The 25,746-nt window shown below is 39.8% G+C and overlaps 5 protein-coding genes across 11 annotated transcripts in view; 3 read left to right on the top strand and 2 right to left on the bottom strand.

Moving 5' to 3' along the window:
* The window catches only part of LOC136248651 (protein O-mannosyl-transferase TMTC1-like), an 8,807-nt gene extending 8,588 nt beyond the window's left edge, over positions 1-219 (bottom strand). Inside the window, exon 1 of one of the 2 annotated variants that reach the window (XM_066040418.1) lies at positions 1-219. This exon is cut by the window's left edge and continues 256 nt beyond it. In XM_066040418.1, coding sequence (XP_065896490.1) covers positions 1-170 — 170 coding nt within the window. In that variant the 5' untranslated portion in view covers positions 171-219. The other variant, XM_066040419.1, reaches the window with a different exon arrangement.
* On the top strand, positions 185-22,062 carry LOC136248660 (beta-galactosidase-1-like protein 2). 5 transcript variants are annotated; one of them, XM_066040435.1, is made up of 20 exons: positions 185-332; positions 386-462; positions 523-709; positions 758-826; positions 878-973; positions 2,221-2,329; positions 7,097-7,189; positions 7,244-7,334; positions 7,958-8,022; positions 8,067-8,223; positions 13,687-13,764; positions 19,462-19,554; positions 19,606-19,656; positions 19,722-19,777; positions 19,824-20,045; positions 20,232-20,316; positions 20,363-20,450; positions 20,496-20,613; positions 20,661-20,777; positions 21,787-22,062. In XM_066040435.1, exons 1-20 carry the CDS (start codon positions 211-213, stop codon positions 21,958-21,960), a joined length of 2,148 nt encoding a protein of 715 aa, XP_065896507.1. In that variant the 5' UTR covers positions 185-210; the 3' UTR covers positions 21,961-22,062. The 5 variants fall into 5 exon arrangements, with proteins under 5 accessions (XP_065896507.1, XP_065896506.1, XP_065896509.1 ...); XM_066040434.1 differs by having other exon boundaries at positions 386-709; XM_066040437.1 differs by lacking the exon at positions 21,787-22,062 and adding an exon at positions 20,831-21,059 and having other exon boundaries at positions 386-709.
* Positions 21,976-22,941, bottom strand: LOC136248689 (uncharacterized). Its single transcript, XM_066040476.1, has one exon. The coding sequence runs from the start codon at positions 22,899-22,901 to the stop codon at positions 21,981-21,983; it is 921 nt and encodes a 306-aa protein (XP_065896548.1). The 5' UTR covers positions 22,902-22,941; the 3' UTR covers positions 21,976-21,980.
* LOC136248696 (ankyrin repeat family A protein 2-like) lies at positions 22,183-24,179 on the top strand. Of its 2 annotated transcripts, XM_066040485.1 has the most exons (9): positions 22,183-23,038; positions 23,093-23,176; positions 23,222-23,253; positions 23,346-23,411; positions 23,465-23,516; positions 23,561-23,677; positions 23,759-23,857; positions 23,904-23,966; positions 24,019-24,179. In XM_066040485.1, exons 1-9 carry the CDS (start codon positions 22,993-22,995, stop codon positions 24,051-24,053), a joined length of 594 nt encoding a protein of 197 aa, XP_065896557.1. In that variant the 5' UTR covers positions 22,183-22,992; the 3' UTR covers positions 24,054-24,179. The 2 variants fall into 2 exon arrangements, with proteins under 2 accessions (XP_065896557.1, XP_065896556.1); XM_066040484.1 differs by having other exon boundaries at positions 23,093-23,253.
* Positions 24,160-25,746, top strand: LOC136248677 (MAP kinase-activated protein kinase 5-like). The gene has a single exon (XM_066040458.1). The coding sequence runs from the start codon at positions 24,246-24,248 to the stop codon at positions 25,665-25,667; it is 1,422 nt and encodes a 473-aa protein (XP_065896530.1). The 5' UTR covers positions 24,160-24,245; the 3' UTR covers positions 25,668-25,746.

The raw sequence follows: 25,746 nt of genomic DNA, 5'->3' as shown, positions 1-25,746 counted from the left end.
TTTAGGAACAGCTGACGAAGGGGCGTGCCCGTAGTGACATCGCCGTTATCTTTGATCGCAAACACATCATCGTGAACTAACCCCGCCTGTAACGAGTTGAGGTAACAACCAATTGCTGTTAGCGCTACGATCGTGTATGCTGTCCATTCGGACACGATCGCCTGCAACATTTTATCATAGTGCTCTATTTAATGCGCAGGAATTTAACAGATGCGCATTACGCAGAATAACAGGTGCACGTGGTATTTTCATGTACGGATGATCTACAGTCGATGGGAACAGCGCGCGAGTGGTACCTCTGGCGTAATCGTCGCGTTTAGCTGTCTGTACAGGTCGAGAATAAGTTATTGTGCAAGAATAACATCACCTTATTGACGCGTACTAGGTTCATCGGCTCCCTCGTGTTCCATCCTCGTCGGACGTTCTACGAGTACCTTGGGATTAGGATGAACAGGCGATTAGGTGCAGTGGCCGTAGTTACTGGCTTTCTCCTTGGCTGGTTCCTGTTACCGCGCTTCTTAGGAGAGAGAAGCTACGAGGCCAGTTTTGGACCGCTGGGTGTGGTAAGGACGTCTAAAGAAGACTTCCTGATTAAAGGCGAGCACATGACGATTCTGAGTGGTGCTATCCACTACTTCAGAGTAGTACCAGATTATTGGTATGACAGATTGATCAAGTTAAAAGCCATGGGACTGAATACTGTGGAAACGTTAGTTCCAGCTATGTCACATGTGTAACCATTTCACTGTTTCCATAGTTACATCCCGTGGAACATGCATGAACCAATTCCTGGAGAATATGACTTCAGTGGTATATTAGATGTGAGGTGAGTGTTTTGTATACGGCCTAAGTGATTACCAGCTGTGGTGTGGGGCAGGAGGTTCATCAGGACAGCACAAAAGTTAGGACTACACGTCATAATTCGTCCTGGACCTTACATCTGTGCTGAGTGGGAACTTGGTGGCCTGCCAGGGTGAGTGCTCACGTGTTACTTGATAAGCTCTGGGCCCTAAATGAAGGCCGGGGTTGCTAAACATGGAACTAATTAACCCTTTAAGGACCAAAAATTGTGTGCATAGTATACCCTGAAAGCCCACACGTTTTATGATTATTGTGCATTTAGTGTTTTTAAAAAATATAAGTTTGTAGCATTGACAAAGCCCCTGCAAGTGCTCGATTGTATAACAAATTATACTAAAAGACTCGCCTGACAATAATAAACAACATTATCTAACTTACCAAAGTGTAGAACCAATGTCTTAAAAGCACTAAGGTGAGTTTCAAACACCTACACGCGATTGATTTCTTCGTGACACAATCAATAAAAACAGTCTGCCATTTTAGTTTTTTAAAACCGCATCACGTGATCTTGTATATCAAATTATTCGCCTCTAAATAGTGAGCACTCTGAGCTTTATTTGAAGTTAATACGATGAGCACAGCCGAAGTTATGGAGCGATTTCTACAAGGTTAGTTGTATTGTTGTGTAAATATTAAATGTTTGTACTTTGTTAGGAATTTTACACAGGCTTAGTTTTGCGTGATAAGTTGGCCTTATATATCAAAAGAATCGCCTATGAATGGCGAATACAATGGCCCCTGTTTCGATCTAATAGCTTCATTTGTTGCGGAGTTATAGCTCTTTGTTTACTGCCAACAATCTTGGACGTAATATTACGGCGCTGGTCTTTCGAGCAATACCTACTTTGGACGTAATATTACGGCAGCGGTCCTTAAAGGGTTAAGCTTGTGACAAACCTAAAGTGTGTAGTGCACAAAAGAATTGCCAACACTTTATCGAGGGGGGGTTAAGACTTTAGAGTGATTCCTAACCTTTTCGACAAGTTTCTATGAAATTTCAAAAAATATAAATGAATTTTGTTATGTTTTGTGTGGAAGTGTCACCTACTCACAATGTATTAAAGTAAATACTCTTCTACATTAATCCCTAAAAGTACTGTGAAAAGCTCCCACTAGGGTTTGCTCATACCACTGACCATTAGGATCAGTTTATAGTAAGCACCATATATGGTCCCCTGCAATAAATCACATGTTGTTGTACGATGATGATCGGACACTTTGGGTCGCTCTGATCCACCGTGATCAAAATTTTGTGTCCATCACATTGATCCTGAGTACATAGTCAACATGTGATCAAAGGATGAGGTTGATATAATCATAGTGGTTAAGATGTGATCATGGTATGATCAATACTTGTAGGTGGCTACTTCATGATCCGAATATGAAACTCCGATCAACACATCCACCATTCCTAGCAGCTGTTGAGAGATATTTTGACCACTTGTTCCCGATCATAGCCCCACTTCAGGTATAATCACTTGCTGTACAGCTGAGCTGCTGCCAATTTTGTTCTCTATTGGAATGTTATTTGTTACGTTATGAAAATGTACAATTAATAGGCAAGTGACCTTCTGGTCTGTTCATATCCACCAACATTGGTCTAGGTGGTTCTCACAAACTACAGTTATAAATAACAACACATACTGTATAATGTGTGTGAAAATAACGCCATGTTATGCTTGGTCTCGTGAAGTGACGATCTTGCCGCGTTTAAATTCTTTGTACAAATTTATTACTTGTTCACCTACAAGATGTATAGTATCAAAGAGATGTATTTTCTTGAGTCCACACAGTTGGTCTGGGTGGTATTTTGGTATTAGCTATTTGGCCCCTGAAAAATGTTTTTGGTTTGTATTTTGAGTTTCTTAGATAGAATTGATCCTCATTCGTTGGTAAACCTCTTTAAAACTGTCACCCTCGTCCGGACACCTGAGCACTGCCAGCAGTCCACCATGACAATTTTTGAATAGACGATATGCGTGGTCTTATTATCAGATGAAAAAATTACGATATTTTGTGATTTTGATATTTCTAGAAATCCTGACGGTGAACGCTTGTGAGAAGGAAGTTGATATCGCCCTACTAACGCTCTACTAAGGCAACATGTCGAGGCGCCAGTGTTGTGTTTGGGGTTGTCACAATAGGAAGGGAAGGTGTGCTGAAGATATAGATGAAAATCGGCTCTGTGAGTGCCCTACCCTTCAACACAAGAATTGCCCAAAGCAGGATATTTTGTCGTTACACACTATTGCCTGCATGCCACAGCGTGTAAAGCAAGCAGTAGTCCAGAAGATCAATCTCACGAGGCAAGGACCTAGGGGAACTAAGTGGCAGCCTACTAAGGGGAGTGTAATTTGCAATGTACATTATCCAGACTTTAAAGGACCAACCAAGGATAACAAAGATGTTTTTCCAATCAATTTCAAGAGGCCAGGGCACTACCCTTCAAGTGCTCCAGCACCAAAAAGGAGGAAGGTGACCCATAGCCATAAGCCAGTTGCTCCTTTACCATCTTGTGATATTGATGTTGCCGCCCTACATACTGAAACAGGTATTGAGTGTGAGGAACAGCAACAATCCAATGTAGAGGAAGGCTCTGTTCTTCCATGTGATTTGTCCAGGGATGACCTGGTTGACATTCGACCTGCCCATGAGGAGTTATCCCCTGATGACCAAGGCCATGGTCCATTTATCCCTCAAGGTGATTCATCCAATGGAGAACAAGACACGGATGGTGGTAGTGTACAAATGTTAGATACTGATGTCACAGTTGTGACAAATGAAGGATTTACCAAAGATGCTGAGATTATTAAACTACAACAAGAGAATTACAAGTTACGTCAAGAAAATATGAGACTAAAAGAAACAATAGAAACTTTTAACACTTCTGTCCAGCGACTAAGTTTAAGAATTCTAAGTGACTTCCAAGTACAAATGTATACTGGAATATCAAGGAAGACATTTGATTGTCTAATTGACTGGTTGGAGCCTGTATCGAGAAAGAAGGGAACAGTTATTGAACTTTCACCCTCACAGAAGTTGTTGTTAATATTGATGCGGCTCCGACATAATCTCACTCAAAATGACCTGGCGTACAGATTTAGTATAGAACAAAGCTCAGTGTCTCGACTATTGAACAACTGGGTACCGTTATTAAGTGCTCAGTTAAAGGGACTTATTAAATGGCCGCAAACCACATTAGGTCCGACAGATCCACCTTACAATGTTTTGCCAAATTCCGTTGGCATCATTGATGGCACAGAAATTTTTATTCAGCGTCCCAGTAACCTGACCACTCAGAAATCCTCGTACAGTGACTATAAGAGTCACACTACTGTGAAATACTTGGTAGCCATAGACACATTTACTGGTGTTTTCATCTTTGTTTCTCCTGGCTTTTCTGGTAGCAGCAGTGATAGGTTCACCATTCAGCATAGTGGTATACTTGATGAATTGAAACCAGGACAAAGAATTTTGGCCGATAAAGGCTATAATGCCCGAGACTTGTTTGCCCATAAGAGATGCTTCCTTACCATTCCAAGTTTTTTAAGTGATGGCGGCAGACTTTCAACAGAAGATGCAATGCAGTCTCGCACAATTGCCAGTGTAAGGATTAGGGTAGAGAACGCTATAAAAAAAATGAAGGAATACAAAGTATTCACTGAGACACTGTGCAATCGTACCAATAAACAAATTATAGATGACATGATTGTAATTGTGTGTGCACTGTGTAATCTTAAGCAAAAGCTTATAAGATAACTTAGAAATTCACCAAATTTTTCCCTGCCATGTTTTTCCACTATTGAACATTGCAGAGCAGCATAGAGTAGTTGCCAAGATCCTGCAATTGTTGGTGGAGGTACTATGCATGCCAGACATTAATCTATTATGGACAAACAGTGATATAATAAATGTATGTAAGGAAGAAATAATTCACAATAGTTTTTAACAGAAGATGGTTTTAATAAAAATTACATGTTACAAAGCCTATCTAATATTTCTATACCTAAAGAAGTATAATAAAAGTGATTTAGTTTTCCAACCATTTCTGTCCACAACTCATTGTCCAGAAAGATTCTTTCGACATGTATTTCGAGATTGGTCCATACAACAAGATCACAAAATTGTGCTCCAGTTAATGCAAGCTGGCCAGTTATTTGATAATAATAATCGTGTGTCCGCTTAAGCTGATGCAGACCACTTTCATATAAACAAAATGCTGCATCCTCACACGAATCTGCAATGCTGTGGTCACGATGCTTATAGGGACACTTGACTTCTATGACAGCAAACTCGACTTCTATGACAGCAAACTCTTCATTTGTGAGACGAATAACGCCATCTGGAGATGTGGCTAGATGTGGATATTCCTCACTAAGGAAGACTCCACAATCGTCAACGTGAATTCCAGTCAAATTCATATAGAGTTGAATTGCTTCTGACTCGTGGTCACATCCCCACTGTAATGCAGCTGTATTAAAAGCTCCATAATCCCCTAGAATGGATTTAATAAGAGAGATTGGATACAGCTGCTTAAAACTTCTATTGCAGACTTTGCCAAAGTTGCTTGAAGTAACATGCCACTGCCTTGCATCCATCCAAATAGGATTATTGCGTTGACCTATGCTCATGCTTTGTATCAACTCCACGTCTTCTTTTGTTGGCCTTAATGCTTCCACTAGGTCTTGCACAGTAACATCTCGTGAAGCGGATATCTCACACAATTTGTCTAGTGGATCGATCAATACAGGGTTGGCACTAGACGGAGGATGTGTATGCTGGCCTCTCTCTCTTTCTTGGTCAAAGTACTGCTTCACTCCTGAATCACAACCAGCATCATCTAGCTTCTGCAGGAGGTCATCCACTGGTAAAACTGGTCCATCATAAGCAAAATATCCACTTGATGATGACCTCCCAAAATCCAGAGTTGCAGCCAAGCATGCTTTCCCTCCTTGTGCAGGCCTAGACCAAGCACATCTCATACTTGTACATGCCTGAGGAGTAACCTCTGAGAGTGTTATAAGCAGTGCAGCAACATGTACACAGCTCTGTGACTCCCCAGCAGGACATTCACAGTTACCACCAATAAGTGTGCCACTACTACTGTCTAGCTTTATAAACAACGAGTAAAATTGTGGCACTTTACGCATTGTGGGTCTACACTTAGCCTTTACATAGTTAAAGTTGCCAGAACTTGCCATTTCTAGGCTGAAAACATGGCCACATTGACACAAACGGATGCCAGTTCTAAAATTCTTGGTGTATCCCTGTTTCGCCTTCAGATAGCTTGTTACTCGGCTCTCTGTGACTAGTGGAAAGTCATCTTCGATCCAGCTTTCATTTGGTAGCTCAGTGAACCCGGGAGGAGCAGGAAAATCGACACGTTGGAATGATACAGCTTCGAGTTCAGCTTCCAAACTGTCCGTTTGAACAATGTCATGCACTTTTTCAACCAGTTCTTCTTTGTTTCCGGTTAAAGGAATCCGTCGGTGGCGTAGAAAATCCTTTAGCTGTTCCACTGTCCACGTACGATACACTTCAACACCTTCCGCCATTGAAAGTCTCAATACTCATTCACCGTCATGACGTCACGGATATCACGAGAGTATTAGAAAAATACGGCAGTGCATATCGTCTATTTTACACAGTTGAAAAAAAGCATCCATAACTTTGTAGCAGATGAAGCTAATAAAAAAACTATATCGGGCGGGTGGGTGGGTGGGTAGACGAAAATTTTAGTTTAGGTGATTTTCAAAAAATCTATATCCGACTGCCTGTAAGTGTTTTCTTGCTTTTAACACTGTATTTGATGTTAGATGGACTAATATTATTCCGTAAAGGTGATTTTTGTCTCATAAGTTTCTAGGATGATTTTTAAAGGCAGAATTTAAGGCAACGCACATCACTTTTGGTGTGATCCCTACTTCAACAGTACTACTGTGGTGAAAATATTGTGATATTTTCCAATACAATTTTTACTGGAGCACTAAAATACCACCTAGCCCTATCCACAACAAAAGGGTGAGAAACTTGTCAACTGTTTTGCTATTCAACCAGTGATGTTCAGCTAATATAAAAGGCAAGACTGGTTTGTTAGCTAATATTCCCACTATAGAGAGATCATTCTGTACTCATGTTCTGACAAGAGTATGTGCTACAAACCTCATGTTAGACAAACTGAAGTGCATTTTACAGTGAGATTAAAATCGTTACAATAAAACCTGCTATATTACAGGTATCGTATGGTGGACCAGTGATAGGATTCCAAGTGGAGAACGAGTACACGTATTATGGCAATGATTCTAACTATATGAGAGCTGTGCATGATGTAGGTGAGTGGAGCTAGGGGTGGACGGGGGAATAATTGGTGTTTATTATTTAGATGATGCGTAAGAGAGGAGTGGTTGAGCTGCTGTTCACTTCAGATGGTGTTAAGGGACTGAAAAATGCCATGACCTTCCTTCCCCCTGAAGGTGTGCTTTAATTAATGGTGAAATTTTTAGGGTTAACTCATTGCAATAGCTTCAATAGATGTAACCAATAGTTTAATGGTCCTTCATATACAGAACATTGTATATTTAACTTCTCTATAAAGAGCAGTTTCTGAAGTACCTATAGACCTCTATCAATCTAATTTTACCTCATTAAATTTTGTCAAAACCAGTTGGTCCCACAGTGTCTGTTATGTAGAAGTTCCATGCATGTGCTGTGAACTATGCTGAGGATTGCAATACAAGTAGGTGTTTGTGAAATACTTCCTTGAACAAATACTAATATATACTAGAACTTCTCTTGAACAACTCCCCGAATTAAGGACACAATAGAAAATAAGGACAAAAATTTTGGTTCCAACTGGTCTGGTTAAACCTCTTTATTACAGCAAAAATTTGGGTCCCAAAATGTCCATTATATAGAGGTTCCACTGTATTGATGTCCTGGATACTCCATATGATGAGCACCAAACACAGACCTGTACTGAATGTTGCCATGACGACTGTGTTTACTCTGATGTCTCCAGGACATGCCTTGTAATAACTACTGGTTACCGTGGTTACTTGTCATGACTACTGGTTACCATAACAACTTGTTTACACAGTTATACTGATGATCAATTTCCAGTCAAATCCTGACAAGTCTCTAGCTGCTCTGCAGAAATTCCAGGTGGGTGTGGCTAGTGCTATGCAGTGATCATGTTAAGCACACAGCCTGGTAGACCAATGATGGTGATGGAATACTGGACTGGATGGTTTAGACATTGGAATGAGCCACGACCAGAGAGGTCTCTATCACCACAAGAAGCTGCTGATGGACTGAAGACTATTCTATCAATGAAATCATCAGTCAACTTGTATATGTTTCATGGTATGGAATTTGTGGTATTGAAGATATATCTAGGTTGTAGTATGGATATGTCTAATGTTGTAGTATGGATATATCTAGTGTTGTAGTATGGATATATCTAGTGTTGTAGTATGGATATGTCTAGGGTTCAAATAGTGGCAGATCTAGGGTTTTTAAAAGGAGGTTTCTGAAAGTTGGTATAGCTGAATAAGGCATCTGATGACATTTCTCTGGAAATTTTTGAGATTTTAGAACTCTGAAGTTGGATTTTAGGCTACTTTTAGTTGGCAATTATAAATCCAATGCTGTAAATACTATAGTTAACATGGGCATGGGCAAAGATGGTGACTACAAGCTGTACTCTATTAGAGTAGTTACTTGACTGCTCTATTAGAGTATCTCGATCGTCTTAATGCAGTGGGGGATGAAAAGTGAAGTGTTGCTGAGGGTTTAATAGCTTTAAACAGGGGTGGATCCAGGAGCTGGCAAGGGGAGGGGCACAAACGGGCTAAGTTGTAGGTGGTTGGGGAGAGCAGATTCTCTTGTTAGTTACTGTATTTTTGAAGTAGCAATAATCACTCCTTAGTAGGTTGATTTCTGTCATTACGTCCTTTGCAGATGTTGTGAAGTCTTAAAAGCTGGTAAAAGGATGTGTAAGTCTTAACACCAGCCACACAGTAATTGTTTTTAAAGGTGTTTAGTACACATGTTTTAACTTTAGTTTCAGGTGGCTTTGCAATAATTGGTGATAATATGCAGTTTTAATTTTGGTCTGACAACTATGACAAGGTGTATATAGACCATTTCTATATCAAAAGAAGCATGACTCTTCCACTTACAGAAGGGGGGAGGGGAATTTGCCCCAAATTTCCCATCCTGGATCCGCCATTGGTAAATGGTGTCATTAAGTGCAGCTGCATGCATGCTATACTGAAATACACTGCACGGTATATAGTTGTTTGGTATGACAAATTGTCAGTACAACAATGTTTATGTATTTAGAATTCCACTGAGCTAAATTTAAAAGGGGGTTTCTGTCGAAATCCCAGAAACCCATCTAGATCCGCCACTGTGTATTTATAGTTGTTAGTATATAAACAGTATTTCCATATATGGCTCACAAAGTGATTTCAGAAGGCTCAGCTTTACAAATCTAATATTTATTCAAAGACTAACTCATTGTTTACATCTCACCCAAAGATGAAGTTGAAGACAGCATGCTACACCCTTGGGCCTGAGAAATAGTCTTTACCAGGTAACTTGAGAGACTTCCACAGCCAGCAGGCTATAGTACAAGATGCAACTGGCTTGTGTGGCTTCACAAAAGTATTATCCTTAGGTCTTAAGCCAGCTGGTGAAGTGTCATATTTGTTGGAGTAGTTCCACTGTGCACAAATTGGTATTATGTGGCAAAATAATTTCCCAAAAGACTGTTCTGCTATAGGGAAGAATTCTACCCCCTTCTGGTTTGTAACAGCATCTAGTATAGCGGCGTAGCCCCACAATATTGTGCACTTTTTCATAAAACCATGAAACTTTCCACATAAATGGTACTTCTCAATACATGTAATTTTAGATATAGTGCCATTGCTGAGTTGACCCTTGGTGACCTTTACTGCCATTTTTGTACAGAAAATTGATCATTCTGGTCTTTAACCAGGGGGGGTAGGACATGACGTCACAATAATTGCGTGACGTATATGTACTGTACATTTTGCCATAGGGTTGAGTTCTAGTAAACCGTGAAGATTAGCGTTGTATTTATAGTCAAAAATAGTAATTCAATAGTGAAGAAATCGTTTTATCTACTAAGCCCCGCTAAGCCCCAGCGATATTATGGTGAATTTTGTAATAGAGCATTATTTAGAATAAATTCTGATCTTAGTTTCAGGTACCTGTGTATATGTTCGCTGTATTCTTAGTTGTTAGTAGTAAATGCAATCGACTTCGGCGTCTACAATGATGCAACTAGCTGACAGATTAAGTTTTTCATCTCGTAATTATCATTGGAATTCAATTAAATTATGCAAAATTGTACGTGTTATGACATCATGTCCTACCCCCCCTAGTCTTTAACTCCCTGAGGCAGTAATTAACTTGTTAAAACATTGTACCAAAATAAAGATCTTGCTGATAGAAACAATTTGTTTTTATTTGAAGTCAATAGGTGATTTCATTACAAAATTATGATCATTTTTATTAGCTGCAAAATTTGATAAATTTACCTACCCTCGATGTGTGAATTACCTGTAGGCAGATAATTATACATAAATTTATCAAATTTTGCAGCTAATAAAAATACTCATAACTTAAGAATGAAATCACTTATTGACTTCAAATAAAAACCAAGTTGTTTATATCAACAAGATCTTTTGTTTGGTACCATGTTATAACAAGTTAATTACTGCCTCAGGGAATTAAAGGCAAAAATGATCAATTTTCTGTACAAAAATGGCTGTAAAGGTCACCAAAGGTCAAATCAGTGATGGCACTATCTGAAAATACATGTATTGAGGACTACTATTTATGTGGCAAGTTTCATGACTTTATGAAAAAGTGCACAATTTTTTGGTTGTGCCGCTATACTAATCTATAATGTTATCAATAAACCAATTTGCTGAACTGCTTGTATAGTCAGCCTGTGAATACGAGACAAGGGCCCAACTCAACAGATACTGCAACAGCATTTCCTACACTTCATGTGGTGGTGTATCTTGTGTGCATGGAAAGTTTCAAGAGCCCGGGATGTTTGCCCACCTTCACTCCATCTACTGGTCATTGACTGAAGAAATGACTGAAGAAATGACTGATCTGAAGTAATCGAGGGGGCAGGATTTATAACCCTCAGGTGAACAGGCCACATCAGCTATAGGCCAGATAAGGGATCACGACACCACCAGGCTCATCTGTTGAACAAGGAGTCACAGGTCTTTGAGGACTTAAATGCCAAAATGAGGTAGCCTATGTTGGAAGAATTTCTCTTGTAGACAGGTCAAACAACCTTGTTCACTAGTCATCCCTCCAGGCATCATAGAGGGCTGGTGTAAATCCTTCAACCAGCTTCAGTCATGTTGGTAGCCGTTCATTGCTTCTGCCTGAGGGTCAGTCTTTTCAGCTGGTGAAGAGTCAACTGTAGATCAACCCCCCCAGAGGGCCCACACAGTCTGAGTGATTTTCTGAAGCATACAGCAGACATGGATGCCACTACAAATTCAGGTCTCGACACTTTAAGATACGCTATTTTTGGTGTGTTAATCTTAACTTTCAATTTAACATGACTGCTCTATTAGAATATTTCAATCTGAACCTTTGAAGTGCCTTTGCAAATCATTTGTCCTGAATACTCTCAACCAGTTTCTGGAAACCTCTCCTCAGAAACTCCCCTGGATCTGCTCCCGAGCTCAACAGCTGTCAACATTCTGGGACGGGGATAGGCATTCCCAATCCTCCAGGTCACTTTGGCTCTAGAGAGGGACATAATGCTCTCATCAGCCTAGCACATTCCCAGAGTGATGAAATTGTCAGTCTATAGTGGAGAGGGTTGGATGATGTCCGATGAAGTGTTTCAAACTTCACATACAGTAACTCCCTTTAGCCTGTCCCTGATACTGTGTCAGCACAAGCAGCCTTTATCATTCAATTCCTGGCATAATAATTATGTCTAAAATGACAGCTTTAAAGAATTTTTGCTGAATCAGATTCTCAGAATACATCATTTTCAAATTACCTGGGGGAGCATGCTCCCACACTACTCGGTGATCTCTGTGAATGATATTGGTGAAGTAGACATCCTTCAAGAAGTCACCACCAAGTGTACAGATCTACCAGGGTCTGGATACCCTCTATTTTGAAGTATGGAGTTTCTACCTTTCAACTGTTTCAGATTGATCACTGGCCTCAGGGCAAGAAAATATTGATCCCTTCTGTAGCAGGAAGTCTCCTGTATCTATGAGATTATCTTCTTGAGGTTGACAAGGTCTTTTTACAAAAGGTAATAGGCATTCAGCGTTCTGGTCAACATCTTTCAGGTGCCTACAAAGGAAACCACTTTTCCTTCAAAGGGCCTTTGCCAGGGGAACCCCGAACCCCATTATATTTCTGTTGCGTTCTTCAACGAGAATAGGTTAACTACTTTAGGTTTATTATTATTTTTATGTTTACATTTGAACCGTTCCAGTAATGGGTTCACAGTTATTATCATTAGCCATTCCTGCTGAGTGATCTCTATGTGTTGCTTGTTGCCATTTCATTGGTGGGTAGTACAGTGTTTGTATACAATACCAGTAGTGGAATTGTCCTGACGATCTGGATGGCTGGCCTCTCAGAAAAACTGATGAGGATGAGGAAGTGTATCTGTGCTGTCACCTGTTCCAGGTGAGTAGTACCATCTTTGGGAAACTACAGCCCAAATAGCAGTAATTAGTAAACCCATTATATGAATACTGTTGTCCTCGGATATATGCAAGACTTATTCCCCAGGAGGGTCACAGCTGCCTCGACGGCTTTCCCTCTGAGAGTATAGTGGAACAGTTCCAGGATGTCAGCTGAGATGTTACAGCACCCAGAGTTGGGGCTCTAATCCTGGAGAGGATCCATCTTCATTTACTTTCAAGTACTGTGTAAACACCTTTGTCACATGATAAGTTGTTCCGTAGGTTGATCTAATTGTTGTTCTTGAGAGATGCAATTCAACTGTTGTTGTAGTAACTTTCACAATGAACATAACACGAGGTTCTTTACTCTCGCACACTCTCATAGAGGTCACCCTCTCTGTAGGGATACTGTATCTCAATCAGTTGACTCCCTGGATGTGGGGTGGGTTGGGGGGAGGTGTTCCAGTGGGGAGAAATATGTTGTCATTGTTCAGTCTCATTGTGGTGTAAATCATTTGTTGCTGAAATTCAAGGCTGATGGTGTCAGAATACAAAAGCACCGATAGACTGTTGTAAGTCATAGTGTAGCAGATGAAACAGTGGTGAGCTAGAAAATTGCCAAATCATTTTGGGTATTTATAAGCATGTATTAGTAACTACCAGATTGATTAATTTATCAAAGCTCTTGACACAGCCATTCTTCCCTATCAGAGTTATTACCAACAGCTGGTAAACTACGTGAGGCTGAGCTTTCTGAAATATAATTAGCTAGTAATTAGGCCACTGTACACTGACTATTGAAAATACACTATTTGATACAAAGTATGGTGCAAGGTACAGTATAGTGTGTGTAGTGTAACATGTGTAGTTCCATTATCGTGTATAGCGCAAAACTTTAATGAGAGAAGTTTCGACAAATTTGACAATTCGCATAGCAATTCATCAAAATTTTGCATTTAGTGTGTTCTCATACAATATTGAAAGTAGTTTGTCAAAATTTTACTCATCGAAATGTTTGATTGTCCAATTCTTCCGAATTATCCTTGACAAACATTTTTGCTATACAGCTTAATATGTGTACACTCATGTCATCACAATCATTTGTGTCCAGGTGGCACCAATTTTGGTTTTATGAATGGAGCAAATGAAGGAGATTATAGTAGTTACCAGCCAACAGTAACAAGTTATGGTGAGTACTTCCTTAGTGTGTGTAATAGAGCTGGTCATCACATCACATGATCTCATAGTCAACCCCAACACATCAATACCAAGTGTTCGTTCTTATGTGTAAAATGGTAGTGTATTCATGTGTCCCAGAACCCTCACAAACCTTTCAGCCACCCCAACACAATACATCACTTTACTAGCTAAGAAGCAAGTACTACATTATCCATACTTGTTGTGAATGGGACAGAACAAATTTTAAAATGTCCGTACCAATTCCAGACACCATGCTGACTCGCATGCATTAGGCGTGACTTATGATATAGTGATCTCATGCCTAACCCTCTGTATCTCACTCTTCCAGCTTAGTTCTCACATCTTAGCCATATGCTTAAAATTGGACAAACCCTATGTGGAAAGAAAGTGGTATTGTATAGGTCCTTAACTTATGTATGTGTCAGAAGTGAACCTGTAACTGAGTGGTACTGGTGGCTATAAATTTTCATTAGAGTGGCCATTGAGGGCACAACCCTGTGTAGGCCTGCACTGATTATGCCAGCATAATTTGGGGCATAATAGGTAGCCAAAAGCATTGAACATAATGCCAGCATAACTTTTGTGTATTGGTTATCAGACAAGCTGAAACTCTGCCTATTTTGCATGATGCAGAATGAGGTAGTGTGCAAACATGGTAAAATCATTTTTACAGTTATGTTGTGAAGAAAAGATTAGTTGGAAGATCGATATACTCTAATAGAACAGTCACTGCATGTTGAAATATGTGACTGGATCTGCGAATGCTGACATAATGGTGCATTTTTCAAATTCTTTATTATTGAATATTTATAATCTACTTAGCCGAGTGTATGCTGGCCAAGTTTCAGCCTTGTATGCCAGCAACTTCTGGAGTTACAGCCCTACAAAGTAGCAGCAACTGAAAGATCAATTTGTACAGCAAATATTGGGAAAATAAATTAAAAGTGCTTACAAAAATGGCTATAACTTACAAATGCAATGCACTACAGAGTTGCAACTTGCACCATCATGTTCGCCATGAATAGGAGGTCCACTACGTGGTATATAGGTTTTTTCTCCTACCACCTTTCTTCACTACATACAGAGATGAAATCAGTGAAGAAAAATTGATCACGTACGACTGCTTTGACATGACGTAAACAAACGCCCATAACTCACTTATCCTTTAGACTACTGCTACGAAACAAAGATTTTTAACTTCCCTTGAGTAGGCGAATAAGACGGTATCCATGTTTTTATCATTACACCCTTGCTTCGCAAAGAACAAAGCGTTAAAAATTTTTACAATTTTTTATTTCATATATGTAAATATTTTACCCATTGCAATTAATAGCCTATACTGAAAATTTAGGCTTGCACCATTATGTCAGGTTTTCACAGATCCAGTCACATTCTAATAGAACGTTCACAGATACATTAGATACTCTAATAGAGCAGTCAAGGCACAATTTAATACGAGTATATTTGGAGGACACAATTAGGCATAATTGGAGCATATCAGGGAGAAATTTTGGAGCATTGCTCAAAAGCATAATAGGCTCAGGCCTAACCCTGTCTGTGTGATGCTACAAATCAATTATTAATGACATAGGGATCCAAGCAATAAAAAGTAGTGAAATAAGATGAATGATGATATTACAGCATAGCTCAGTGGGAAAATCCCTACTTTGGTATTGAACAATGACCTTTCCATTTCCCACTGAGCTATGCTGTAATATCATCATTCATCTTACTTTTTATTGCTTGGATCCCTACTTCAATTTCAAATTAATAATTTTTAATATACTATTATAGCATACAGCTATACACTTGTGACTGTTCTATTAGGGTGACTGCTGTATTAGAGTATCTACCTAACAGGGGTGTGTCACTTTCATATTATCTTTGTGCTAGCATTATGAATACAGGTGATCGTGATCAAGTAAATAGATCCTTAAGAGGTGCGGTCTTGGTGCTCAATCATTACGATTAATCAACCAAGATCGCGTTAATAGGTGTGGTATTGAACCTATCCTGAAATTACAGGTATCTACAGAGTATTAGTGTTTAAATATGTTTGAATATGCTGCTCAAGGAAAGTGGTGATAAGAAAATTAATGCCTCAATATGGTTTCATTATATGAAGAAGGACGAAGACCAGCCTCATTGAAGATAAAAGGAAAGACAAGGTGCAGAGGGCACACACTCGTTGGAACCCCAAAAGGCACATCCCATTGGTGAGTTTGTTATTGTGGCGTAAAATAATGGCCATGTGCTGTGTTGTTTTGCCTCCAGCCTTGCAATTGTGGTCAGGCAGGCTGACAGGCAGACAGACAAAAATTCAAATTTTGGTGATTTAAAAAATTCTATATCTGAAGTGTTTTCTTGTTTTTGATGTTGTGTTTGATATTAGGTGGACTAACATCAGAGCCCAGAGGAGGTTGGACACGATACAAGAGCTTCTGAAATTTATTACTGTTAATTACATATTTCTAATATGTGACGAGGAGTAAGTGATAGAATAAATGTTTAGCAATATCCACACCACGTTATCTTGTGCTTCTTAAGATGAACAGCAAATTCTTATTGCAAGGCGGGTGTGCGATTATCTAATTCTTTTCGGTTCTCTGTAAGACCAAGCTAGCGGCTTCCGCTCTTCTTTTTCATTACCCTGGGAGGCTTTGTTAGCATGCACAATGCTTTCTTCGACAATTATTGTGTTAAAATACACGTATATAAGGCGTCCCTATAGTATTGCACATGGATTCCACCCAGCAAACGCTTACACACGTGATCCCTGTAGATTTCAAGAGTGATTTATGTGCCTGGAGTAGTGGGGTTGAATGGGGTTGACCGACTGAATAGACTAAACTTGAAGTGCACTCTCAAATGGTATTTGTGAAAACTTTTGTGAACGCTTGGTTAAACTTTCAATCCAAAATGTATGTGCTCATGTGTGCATGTCCAACCTTCTCTGATCAGAGCCTGAAATTATGGTCAGACATCTGCCATTTTCTGACCATATTTCTGAACATTAATAGAAAGTTTTTGTACAGTACTATTGAGTATGTCCGACCACATAACAGGATTTGTCAGATCATTTCCAAAACATAATTTCAGGCCCTGTAATATTATTCCCAATATCCATAAAGGCGATTTTCACTGTGCAAGATGTTTCTAGGACGATTTTTAAAGGCAGCATTTTAGGCGGCGCACGTCATTTTTGGAGGGATCTCTATTTGATACGTGTTTGAAAATACATATCATACAGTATTGTCAGTGTTGGGAGTAACGTGTTACTTATGTAACGTGTTACGTAATATTATTACTTTTGTGGTACCTAAGTAATATAACGAAATACGCTATAAAAACAGGTAATATAACTCAAGTTATTTTACTTACAAATGTAACGTGCTACCTAAGTAATATAGTTACTGTAACGAGTCTAATATTACGTAATATTATTACTACAAGTAACGAAGTTCTAATCTCGTTAGTTATCCTCTGAGTAACGCCTAGCCACAACAAAGTAATGAAGCCTACTGAATGAAGCTTATTCACCAGCTTCTTACATGTAACCAAGATTTACACATTGTCCAACAACGCAATCATGTCATGTGATGAGGTCATATGTATAGCTTAAGGCTGTGGACACAAAGTAATATAATACGTAATATTATTACAGTTACTTTATTTTATGGTTAATATGTAACTGTAACTAAATAGTTCAACTGCAAGTAATATGTAATATGTAACTAGTTACTTTTAAAAAGTAACTTACCCAACACTGAGTATTGTATAGCAGGGATGACAAAGGTGTAGGCATGGCCCACAAAAAACATCACCCAAAAACCAGCCTCAAAGTATTGGTGTGGTAAAACTAAGCCCAAACAAGCTTTCACATCAACCCAAAATGCTTTTAACAAGGAATTTATGCTAAAAAAATTATTTTACGGAATTTTCTACTGACTGACTGACTGATGCCTTCATACAAGTGCAACTCGATAACTACGGTCTTGATCCTTTCACTGTTCGACATTGCTTCGGTCTGAGAGGTGCCTTTTGACATACCTCAGTATGTACAATGCATTCTTCATGGACTTACCAGTATTCTTCTTTCTGTCCCATTTGTCTTGGCTGACAGCGAAAGGTGTCAATTTGGCGGTAGCACACAATGGCTTCCCTTCGTAACAGAATCGTCCATATTGTTCATAGTGACTACTTTGATTGCAGAGGTGCTTTTCAAACAGTTCTTGATTCATAATGCTGTGTAATGGGTTGAACATAGCTGACAATGAAGCGTAATGGATACGAGATGATAATTGGTTGCTGGGGCACGTGGTGCCGTATCTTTCTTTTGATGTGATATGTGTGGGTTCAAGCACACAAAAAATTGGAATTTTCAACACATTGATAAAAAGTACTGAAACAAGCTGGAGTAGTACACGATAGTAAGTAACAGTAAAACAATAAGAAGTGTTATATCCCCACTGTGCTCAAGATACCATAAGCAGAGCACAGTAGGAATATAACACTTGTGGTTGTTTTACTGTGAATTCATGCACTATTAACTGTTATTGTGAAGAATTTGAGCTACAAGGAGAAGGCTACTGTAACAGGTTTACTTGTCATGAAGTGATGAAGAGCAGCAACTGCTTTTATTGCAACACCACTTTCCATGCCCCGTCTGCCATCTTAATTGATGTTTGAGTCATGTGAGCTGTATACGGCTTTACTCACAACTGAATGGCAAACAGCCAACGGTTTTCTGGAGTAAATGGGATAAACTGGCAAAGAGTTATGGGTCATTTTCTGAATGTATAGGATTGTCATGCTTACAAACTCTTCAGATGATTTGTTGTGTAACTAAATGCTCCAGTGACTGTACTATTAGGTACTTGATTTCCTCTTTCCCGTACACCTCCCACATGTGTTTTTTTGTCAAGCCGTTATTCTGTAAACTGGCATACCGTATAGAGAGAAACTTTGGCCGGGGGAGAATTTAGGCAAATTTGGGGACTTGCTACAAATTCGCCAAAGTTTAACCCGTCAATTACTTGTAGCAACTGAGATTAGCTTCTTTATAGCTAAATATTTACCTTCAATTTGCCAAATGCAATTTAGCTGGCTATTCACCAAAGTTTCCCTCTATATGGTATTGTAAGTATTTTAGTCCGGATTCTTAATTAGACACAGGCAAAATGTGCTTGCTACACATGAACACATGTTTTATACATGTCTATTACACAGCTACAAGGTGGATAGTCCATGTTAACTACCTCTTTGGCAACACCTGCAGCATTTAACTCTTTCAATCATGTAATACATGAATGGTTACTTTAGTGTATGTACGTGTTATCCTCAAACTGAGGCTGCATATTATTTAAATTGCTTTATATCCTTGGCTGTGTCCTTGTCATTAACTTTTAACTAAGAACAGTCTTCCTGCAGCATTATCATAGCCTAATGGAACTTGCCACCTACCTGCATGGCAAAGTTTGATTGGCCAGGACAGGAAACAGGGGGTGGTCTTGAGTATCTCATAACACACATACTTGCTTAGTTTTCACATTATAACTTGATTTTATCTGATTGTTCTATACCACTGAAATACCTTTCTATGATAATTAATCACGTAACAATTCTAGAATATTTGAATAACATGATTACATGAATATTTCTGACACAAGTGTTGCTGATGTTGCAGATTATGATGCTCCACTCAGTGAAGCTGGTGACATTACTGAGAAGTACAAAATGATGAGAGAAGTTATTTTAAGTAATGCACCACCATCATCTTGTAAGTTCTGACCATAAATGACCATGAAGTACTGACCACACCCTCTTGTAGTGCCACACCCCTTACCTGACATACCCGTTGATTTGCCAAAGGCTAGATATGGTAAGTGTGTTGTGTTAGGGTAGTGTTCTAGTTGAATTGTTTTATTTCTATTTCATGCCAAACAGGAGAATTACAATTCACACTCTACATTCCAATTGTGGACACACTAAATTACTTCCCTGTAAGCCAGTTCTTATTAAAGTGCATTACTTAAGTTGTTACCATAGGAACCAGTCAATATAAAGTACCCAGTTTCCATGGAGATGCTGTCGGTCAATAAAGGCAGCGGGCAGTCCTATGGTTTCATCCTATATCGTACAGTGATCGACGCCGGAGCTAGGAAGGTGACTATTAGCAAGTTAAGAGATCATGGGGTGGCCATGGTAAACAGTGTCCCTGTGAAAAAGTTGACATGGTTTGCAGAACAAACCTTCTTGTTACCTGAAGATGTTAGTAGTGAGTAGTCAGGGGAGGTTGATCACAACATACAAAATAGTTCATTCCCAATACTTTAATGCATGAATCATACATCCATCTGTCATGTCTACCCCAAAACCTTTCTTCGGATACTAATAAAATAATGTTGTGGTGTGACCAACCTGCTCTGAAATGAATAGATGGTGAGCTTCTTATAGAATACAGGTGGTCAGAAAGTTCTTGACATTCTGGTAGAGAACTGTGGAAGAACAAACTTTGCTAAACAGTTGGAGTTCCGTAAAGGTGGGGGTGTTGACAATCATGGGTAATGATTACATGTTACATAAAGGTATCCTTGGTGATGTATTGGTTGATGGTGTGAAGCACTCGTCATGGAAAGCATATTCTCTGGAGTTCAAATATTCCTTCACAACGAGGTGTGTGTGTTGTTTGTGTTATGTGTTGTTATGGTAACCGTGTAGTATTGAGGGTGGGGGGTTGTGGAAGCGTACCCCACCCTCAGGAAGCCCTGGCCCTGCCCTCTACAAGGCATCATTCAATATCAAGTCACAGCCTCTGGACACCTTTGCTGATATGAGCGTAAGTACTACATTGTACATGTTACCATGGTGACAATGTTATCATAGGGATGGAGTAAAGGAGTGGTGTTTATCAATGGAGTGAACATCGGTAGATATTGGAGTGTTGGTCCACAGTATTCCCTCTATATACCTGCTCCTTTACTCAGGAGAGGTCCCAATACAGTAAGATAGTAAGTATATTATAAAGCACTATATAATTGTTGTTACCCCCTCAGATTATGGTGTTTGAACAACACTTACCCAAATCACCTCAGACTATTACACTAAAAGACTCCCCCAGTAATTCATGAAATTGTATCACTTAATATTTTGTATCTGCAGTCATCTTGTTGGTGCAAATGGTGTGAATGTGTCACGTGCAAACTGAAGCACATCTTCAGGTTTATGAATTAACAGTGACTGAACAAAGTCAGCCAGAATGGCCCTTAGTTCGGGATGTTCTGACATGTACTGTTTGTGATTAACTTCCAGTTCCTCCTAATAATAATATGACAATTTATAGGCGACTAGAGTAGCTCACCTTCCTGTCAAGATATTGTGACACCATCTGGAGGTCTTGTTCCCATGGTAAGAACCCCGATAACTTTTCTTCCTCGTTCGTCATTTTATTTAATGCCCGCCCAATAATCGTTATGGCAACGTTGTGTAATATTTGCTCCTGTCATGTGACCTTTCAAAGCGAAATGTCCAGCAAGCTAGTTTGTGTGTGCCTGCTCGTGTGCGTATCGTTAGTGAACAGTTATCCTCTGCACGCGTCGTGTAAGATCACTTGGTGAGCTTTGTTCAATTCATAGATCCTTACAGGATCTATGATCAATTGCAATGATAGTGACAGTATCTATATTGTAGGAACTTCACTCAAGCGAACTGCACGTTTATCGGCTCCAGTTTGGTGGATGCCTTCAAAACATTGAGTGGTACGGACTGTGGTACTGGAGAGAAATGTCGCTACAAAGTATTATTAAAGCGGTGTTAATTATTGTTGTGTTGTAAAGATCATGAATTACAGCTCCTTAGCCAGAGTGCAACTGAAATCAAAGGAACTCACACCACCCCAGTTCACCTTTATGTTGATGATCTTTCCTTTAAGCTCTCTTCATCAACTACACTCTGTACAGTAGATGTAAGAGCTATGTAATAGTATAATATTGTGTATTATTATTATTGTTAGGCGTTCTCCACTTCTGAGATATGGTATGCCTACCTAGACTATGGAACCAACTATTGTAACCTGCGTAACCTTGCTGACGGTGCTGGGATCACTACTGCTACATATGGTTTCACTGAACATACAAGTGATGATGTGTGTACACAGTACTCTTCTCATAACTGTGAGAAGTATTGATTGTGTTCTGAACTATTTTGTTAAATTGAACTAATTGCTGCAATTGCAATGCAAAAGTATACAAATATGTGAAATTGTCCCAATATTGGTAATTCATTGAAATACTGCAAAATTGTAGCTAAATAGTTTCCTAATGCTGGTTGTTTACAAGGCACTTCAATTTTTATCACCTCTCTGATTACAGTAGTTGTGGGAGCAGGCTCTGGTTGAACATCAGTGATTACAGTGTTACTAGCTGGCTGGTAAGATCTCCTAAATTGTTCCACAAGAAATGGAACTGGTAGAAACAAGTGATATAGTCGTAGTGATGTCACTGCATGAGTCCTTACTGCAACACGAGCATGTTTCAATGGCGACAGAGCAGATCCTTGAAGAGATGCACACTTTCTACAATGAGGGTAGAACCTTAATAATTCTCCTGGTCCAGACAATTTTATCGGAGGTTGATGGTCAGCAATAAACCTTCCTTGTCTTGTTCCACAAGAGTGACAACCATGTTTGGCACCAAACTGCTGCATAAAATGTCTCTCATAATGAGCAGCATATTGTTCCCATCTAGCTGGTATCCACTGGTGAGCGAATGCACCTGGTTTATAAAGGTTACTTGGTAGCACAACATTAAACCTTCCCCCCAACATCTTGAACACCGCCATTCCTAGCACACCAGACACGCAGAGCTCCTCTTTACTAAAGGTCATCTCGCTACCATTAAGATAAGCATAACTGGCGGCGGTAGCTAGGGAGGCAGTACTAGCTGATACGAAGACCGCAGCTGATCCGACCACTGGAGCAAACAATTTCATTGAGGATGTCACGCGAAGAGGAGCACAGATGTACTTTTGTATCAGTCCCAAACATGTCGGAAAAGTAACACAACCTACTAAACTAGCTGAGATCGCGTTGAAGTTGAAATAGTCGGACACCGTGCTCACTTCAATCATGACCAAACTAATGTATTAGAATATTTCAACAAGGCGCGCTCAGTTAACAGGGACTGTCCCTCAATTAGTTGCTAATGACTAGGGTTTACCCATGGATATGAACCAGTCTGTCGCTGAGACAGTGACGGAGCAGTTGTGTAAGTTGATATAGACGTTGTTTGAATATATTAAAATGCTTTTAAACTGTCAAGGTCGTTCTTCTGTTGCTGTTCACGTGATGCTGTTAGTCTCCAGTGCTGCTATAATTGCACTGCTCAAGACGGCCAGTAAAATAAGTGAGCCACCATGTAATAAGGGAGGAGTGATTCCATGGCTTGCAGGTAGAAAGCCCAGTTGGAACCTTCTAGCTGAAGTAAGTCATCTCACTAATGTTGCTTCCATCACTCAATGCTGAGTTGTTGAACCCATAGTATTAATCATTTAATCACAAAACACTTCCCACAGAATATTGCAGAACACAAGAAGAGGTTAGAGTTGACTGATTCAGACACAGGACTTACATGGCTACTGGTAATATCACCATGGTTTGTTATTGCTACCTCATAACTGACCACTCCTTGTAGAAGGCTTGTCTGAGTGGTAGGACTGACATGGTAAAGCTACTACTAGCTAATGGTTAGGATGATATGCCATGCACTAACTACTAGCACTATTATTAGGGGCTAACCCTCAGGCACTCAGTAGAGATAAGGATAGTACACTGATACTGGCAACATTTGCTAGTTGTCATCAGAAATGTTCCAATAATGAAATAATTGAAATGTTAGCTAACACAGGTGGGTGTTTGTGTAGTGTGTGTGTGTGTGCATGTGCGATATACCCATTCCACACCCCTTATCACGTTTTTCTGTTAATAGGTGTCAACATGAACCATGTAAACAAGAAAGGTTATTCTGCCTTATCCATTGCAGCAGCTAATGGTAACATGCCACTGGTGACCACCTTGATGCACTATGGTCAGTGAGACATTTAGTAGACTAGTTGTAACTGGTCACAACACAGGTGGGGACCCTTCAATACCTGATAATAATGGTACATTGCCTGCTAATCTTGCTAGCAGCTTTGGTAAGTACAGCTTGTGGCCACATGATGGAGGTGTTTACCATGTTCGTACTAGGACACTATGATGTGGCAGAACTATTGCATCAATGATTAATCGTCTGTTACTATTTTCAATGTATTGCAACATCATTACGTTACTAAATTTATGTCATCTCAATCTATTTTTAGGCAATGCTCTTATATGGTTAATTCTTTTGGATATAAGATTCCATTTATGCGCTAAATACAGGTCATTATAGTCATAATTCAAGGCGGCAAACCCGAGGGCTAACTCGTTGCAACATGTTAAAGTATAGTGGCGAGCCCGACATCAAGCCTCACTCCATACACAACGAATACGATATCAGATGGAGTCACAAACTTGGAGCTGGAGTCAGTGGTCCTGTGCGGCTCTGCATCCACAGGGAAACCGGACAGGAATTTGCATTAAAAATTCTTCTGGACAAGGAGAAATCCCGCAAAGAAGTTAGCTTACACTGGAGGTGCAGCGGCAGCAACTTTATTGTAAGAATAGTCGATGTGTACGCTAATAGCGTCAAGTTACCCAACGAGTCGATCCCCAAGGCGAGGCTGTTAGTTGTGATGGAGATTATGAAGGGAGGTGAACTGTTTGAGTACATCACTCGCAATCAACGCTTTACAGAGCGGGAAGCTAGTAACCTCACTTATCAGATAGCACGTGCCATTAAACATTGCCACTCATTTAACATTGCACACAGGGACTTGAAGCCAGAGAACTTGCTGCTAGCTGAGAGTACCAGTGACCCCGAAAGAGTACAGCTCAAACTTGGTGACTTTGGTTTTGCTAAGGTGGACAATGGAGACCTTCGTACACCCCAGTTCACTCCATACTATGTTGCTCCACAAGTGTTGGAGGCTCAACGGAGACAACGTGAGCAGCGACAGTCGGGACGTGTACCCCCAGGTAGTCCCTATCATTATGACAAGAGTTGTGACATGTGGAGCCTGGGGGTGATCATCTATATAATGTTGTGTGGTTATCCACCTTTCTACTCAGAGATACCACACAAGCCACTATCACAAAATATGACCACTAAGATCATGGCTGGACAATACGAGTTTCCTCCCAGTGAGTGGTCAGCCATTTCACAAGAGGCTAAGAATTTGATCAAAGCCCTATTACATGTTGACCCTGCAGAGAGGATGAGTATTGAAGAACTGTTGGAACACAAATGGCTACAAACATCTCTCGTATCAGATGTTGTCCTACCCTCTCCACAGATCATGCTGAGCAGTGGCCTTGAAGAAACTAAGATGGCTCATTCTAGCATAGTATCTGCCATGCGCCGTAAGGAGTCAGGGTTCCAGTTGAAACCGATGACTGCAGCCTCTAACAACTTGTTGAACAAAAGAAAAGTACAGTTACCTGAACTTAAGAATGACATGCAGAAAACTGTTAAACCAGTGGTTGCTATACAAACTGATGGTGGAGAGGTAGGGGCCCATTTGCAGCAGCTAATAGATTTGTGTATGATGCCACCCCCCACGCCTTCACCAGAGCAAACTGTATTAATAGATGCTCCTTACATGACCCTCGTGAGGAACACCCTGGAGGCTTGCTATAATAAGCCATTTTATCCATCACTGTTAAAGGCTTTGGAACAAGAGTCTTGGAATGGTAGTCATTTTACAAGGAAAGTTGATTGGCATCGTTTAGGGGACAATGTTAAAAATGTCTTATAACTGTTTTGTAATATATTTATTTAATGAAATGTATATTTTTTAATACATATTATGACATGGGGTTTCAGTATTCAATAAT

The sequence above is a fragment of the Dysidea avara genome, chromosome 3 (genome assembly GCF_963678975.1).
Source record: "Dysidea avara chromosome 3, odDysAvar1.4, whole genome shotgun sequence".
NCBI classification, from domain to species: domain Eukaryota; kingdom Metazoa; phylum Porifera; class Demospongiae; order Dictyoceratida; family Dysideidae; genus Dysidea; species Dysidea avara.
This window is presented reverse-complemented; position numbering and strand designations above follow the sequence as displayed.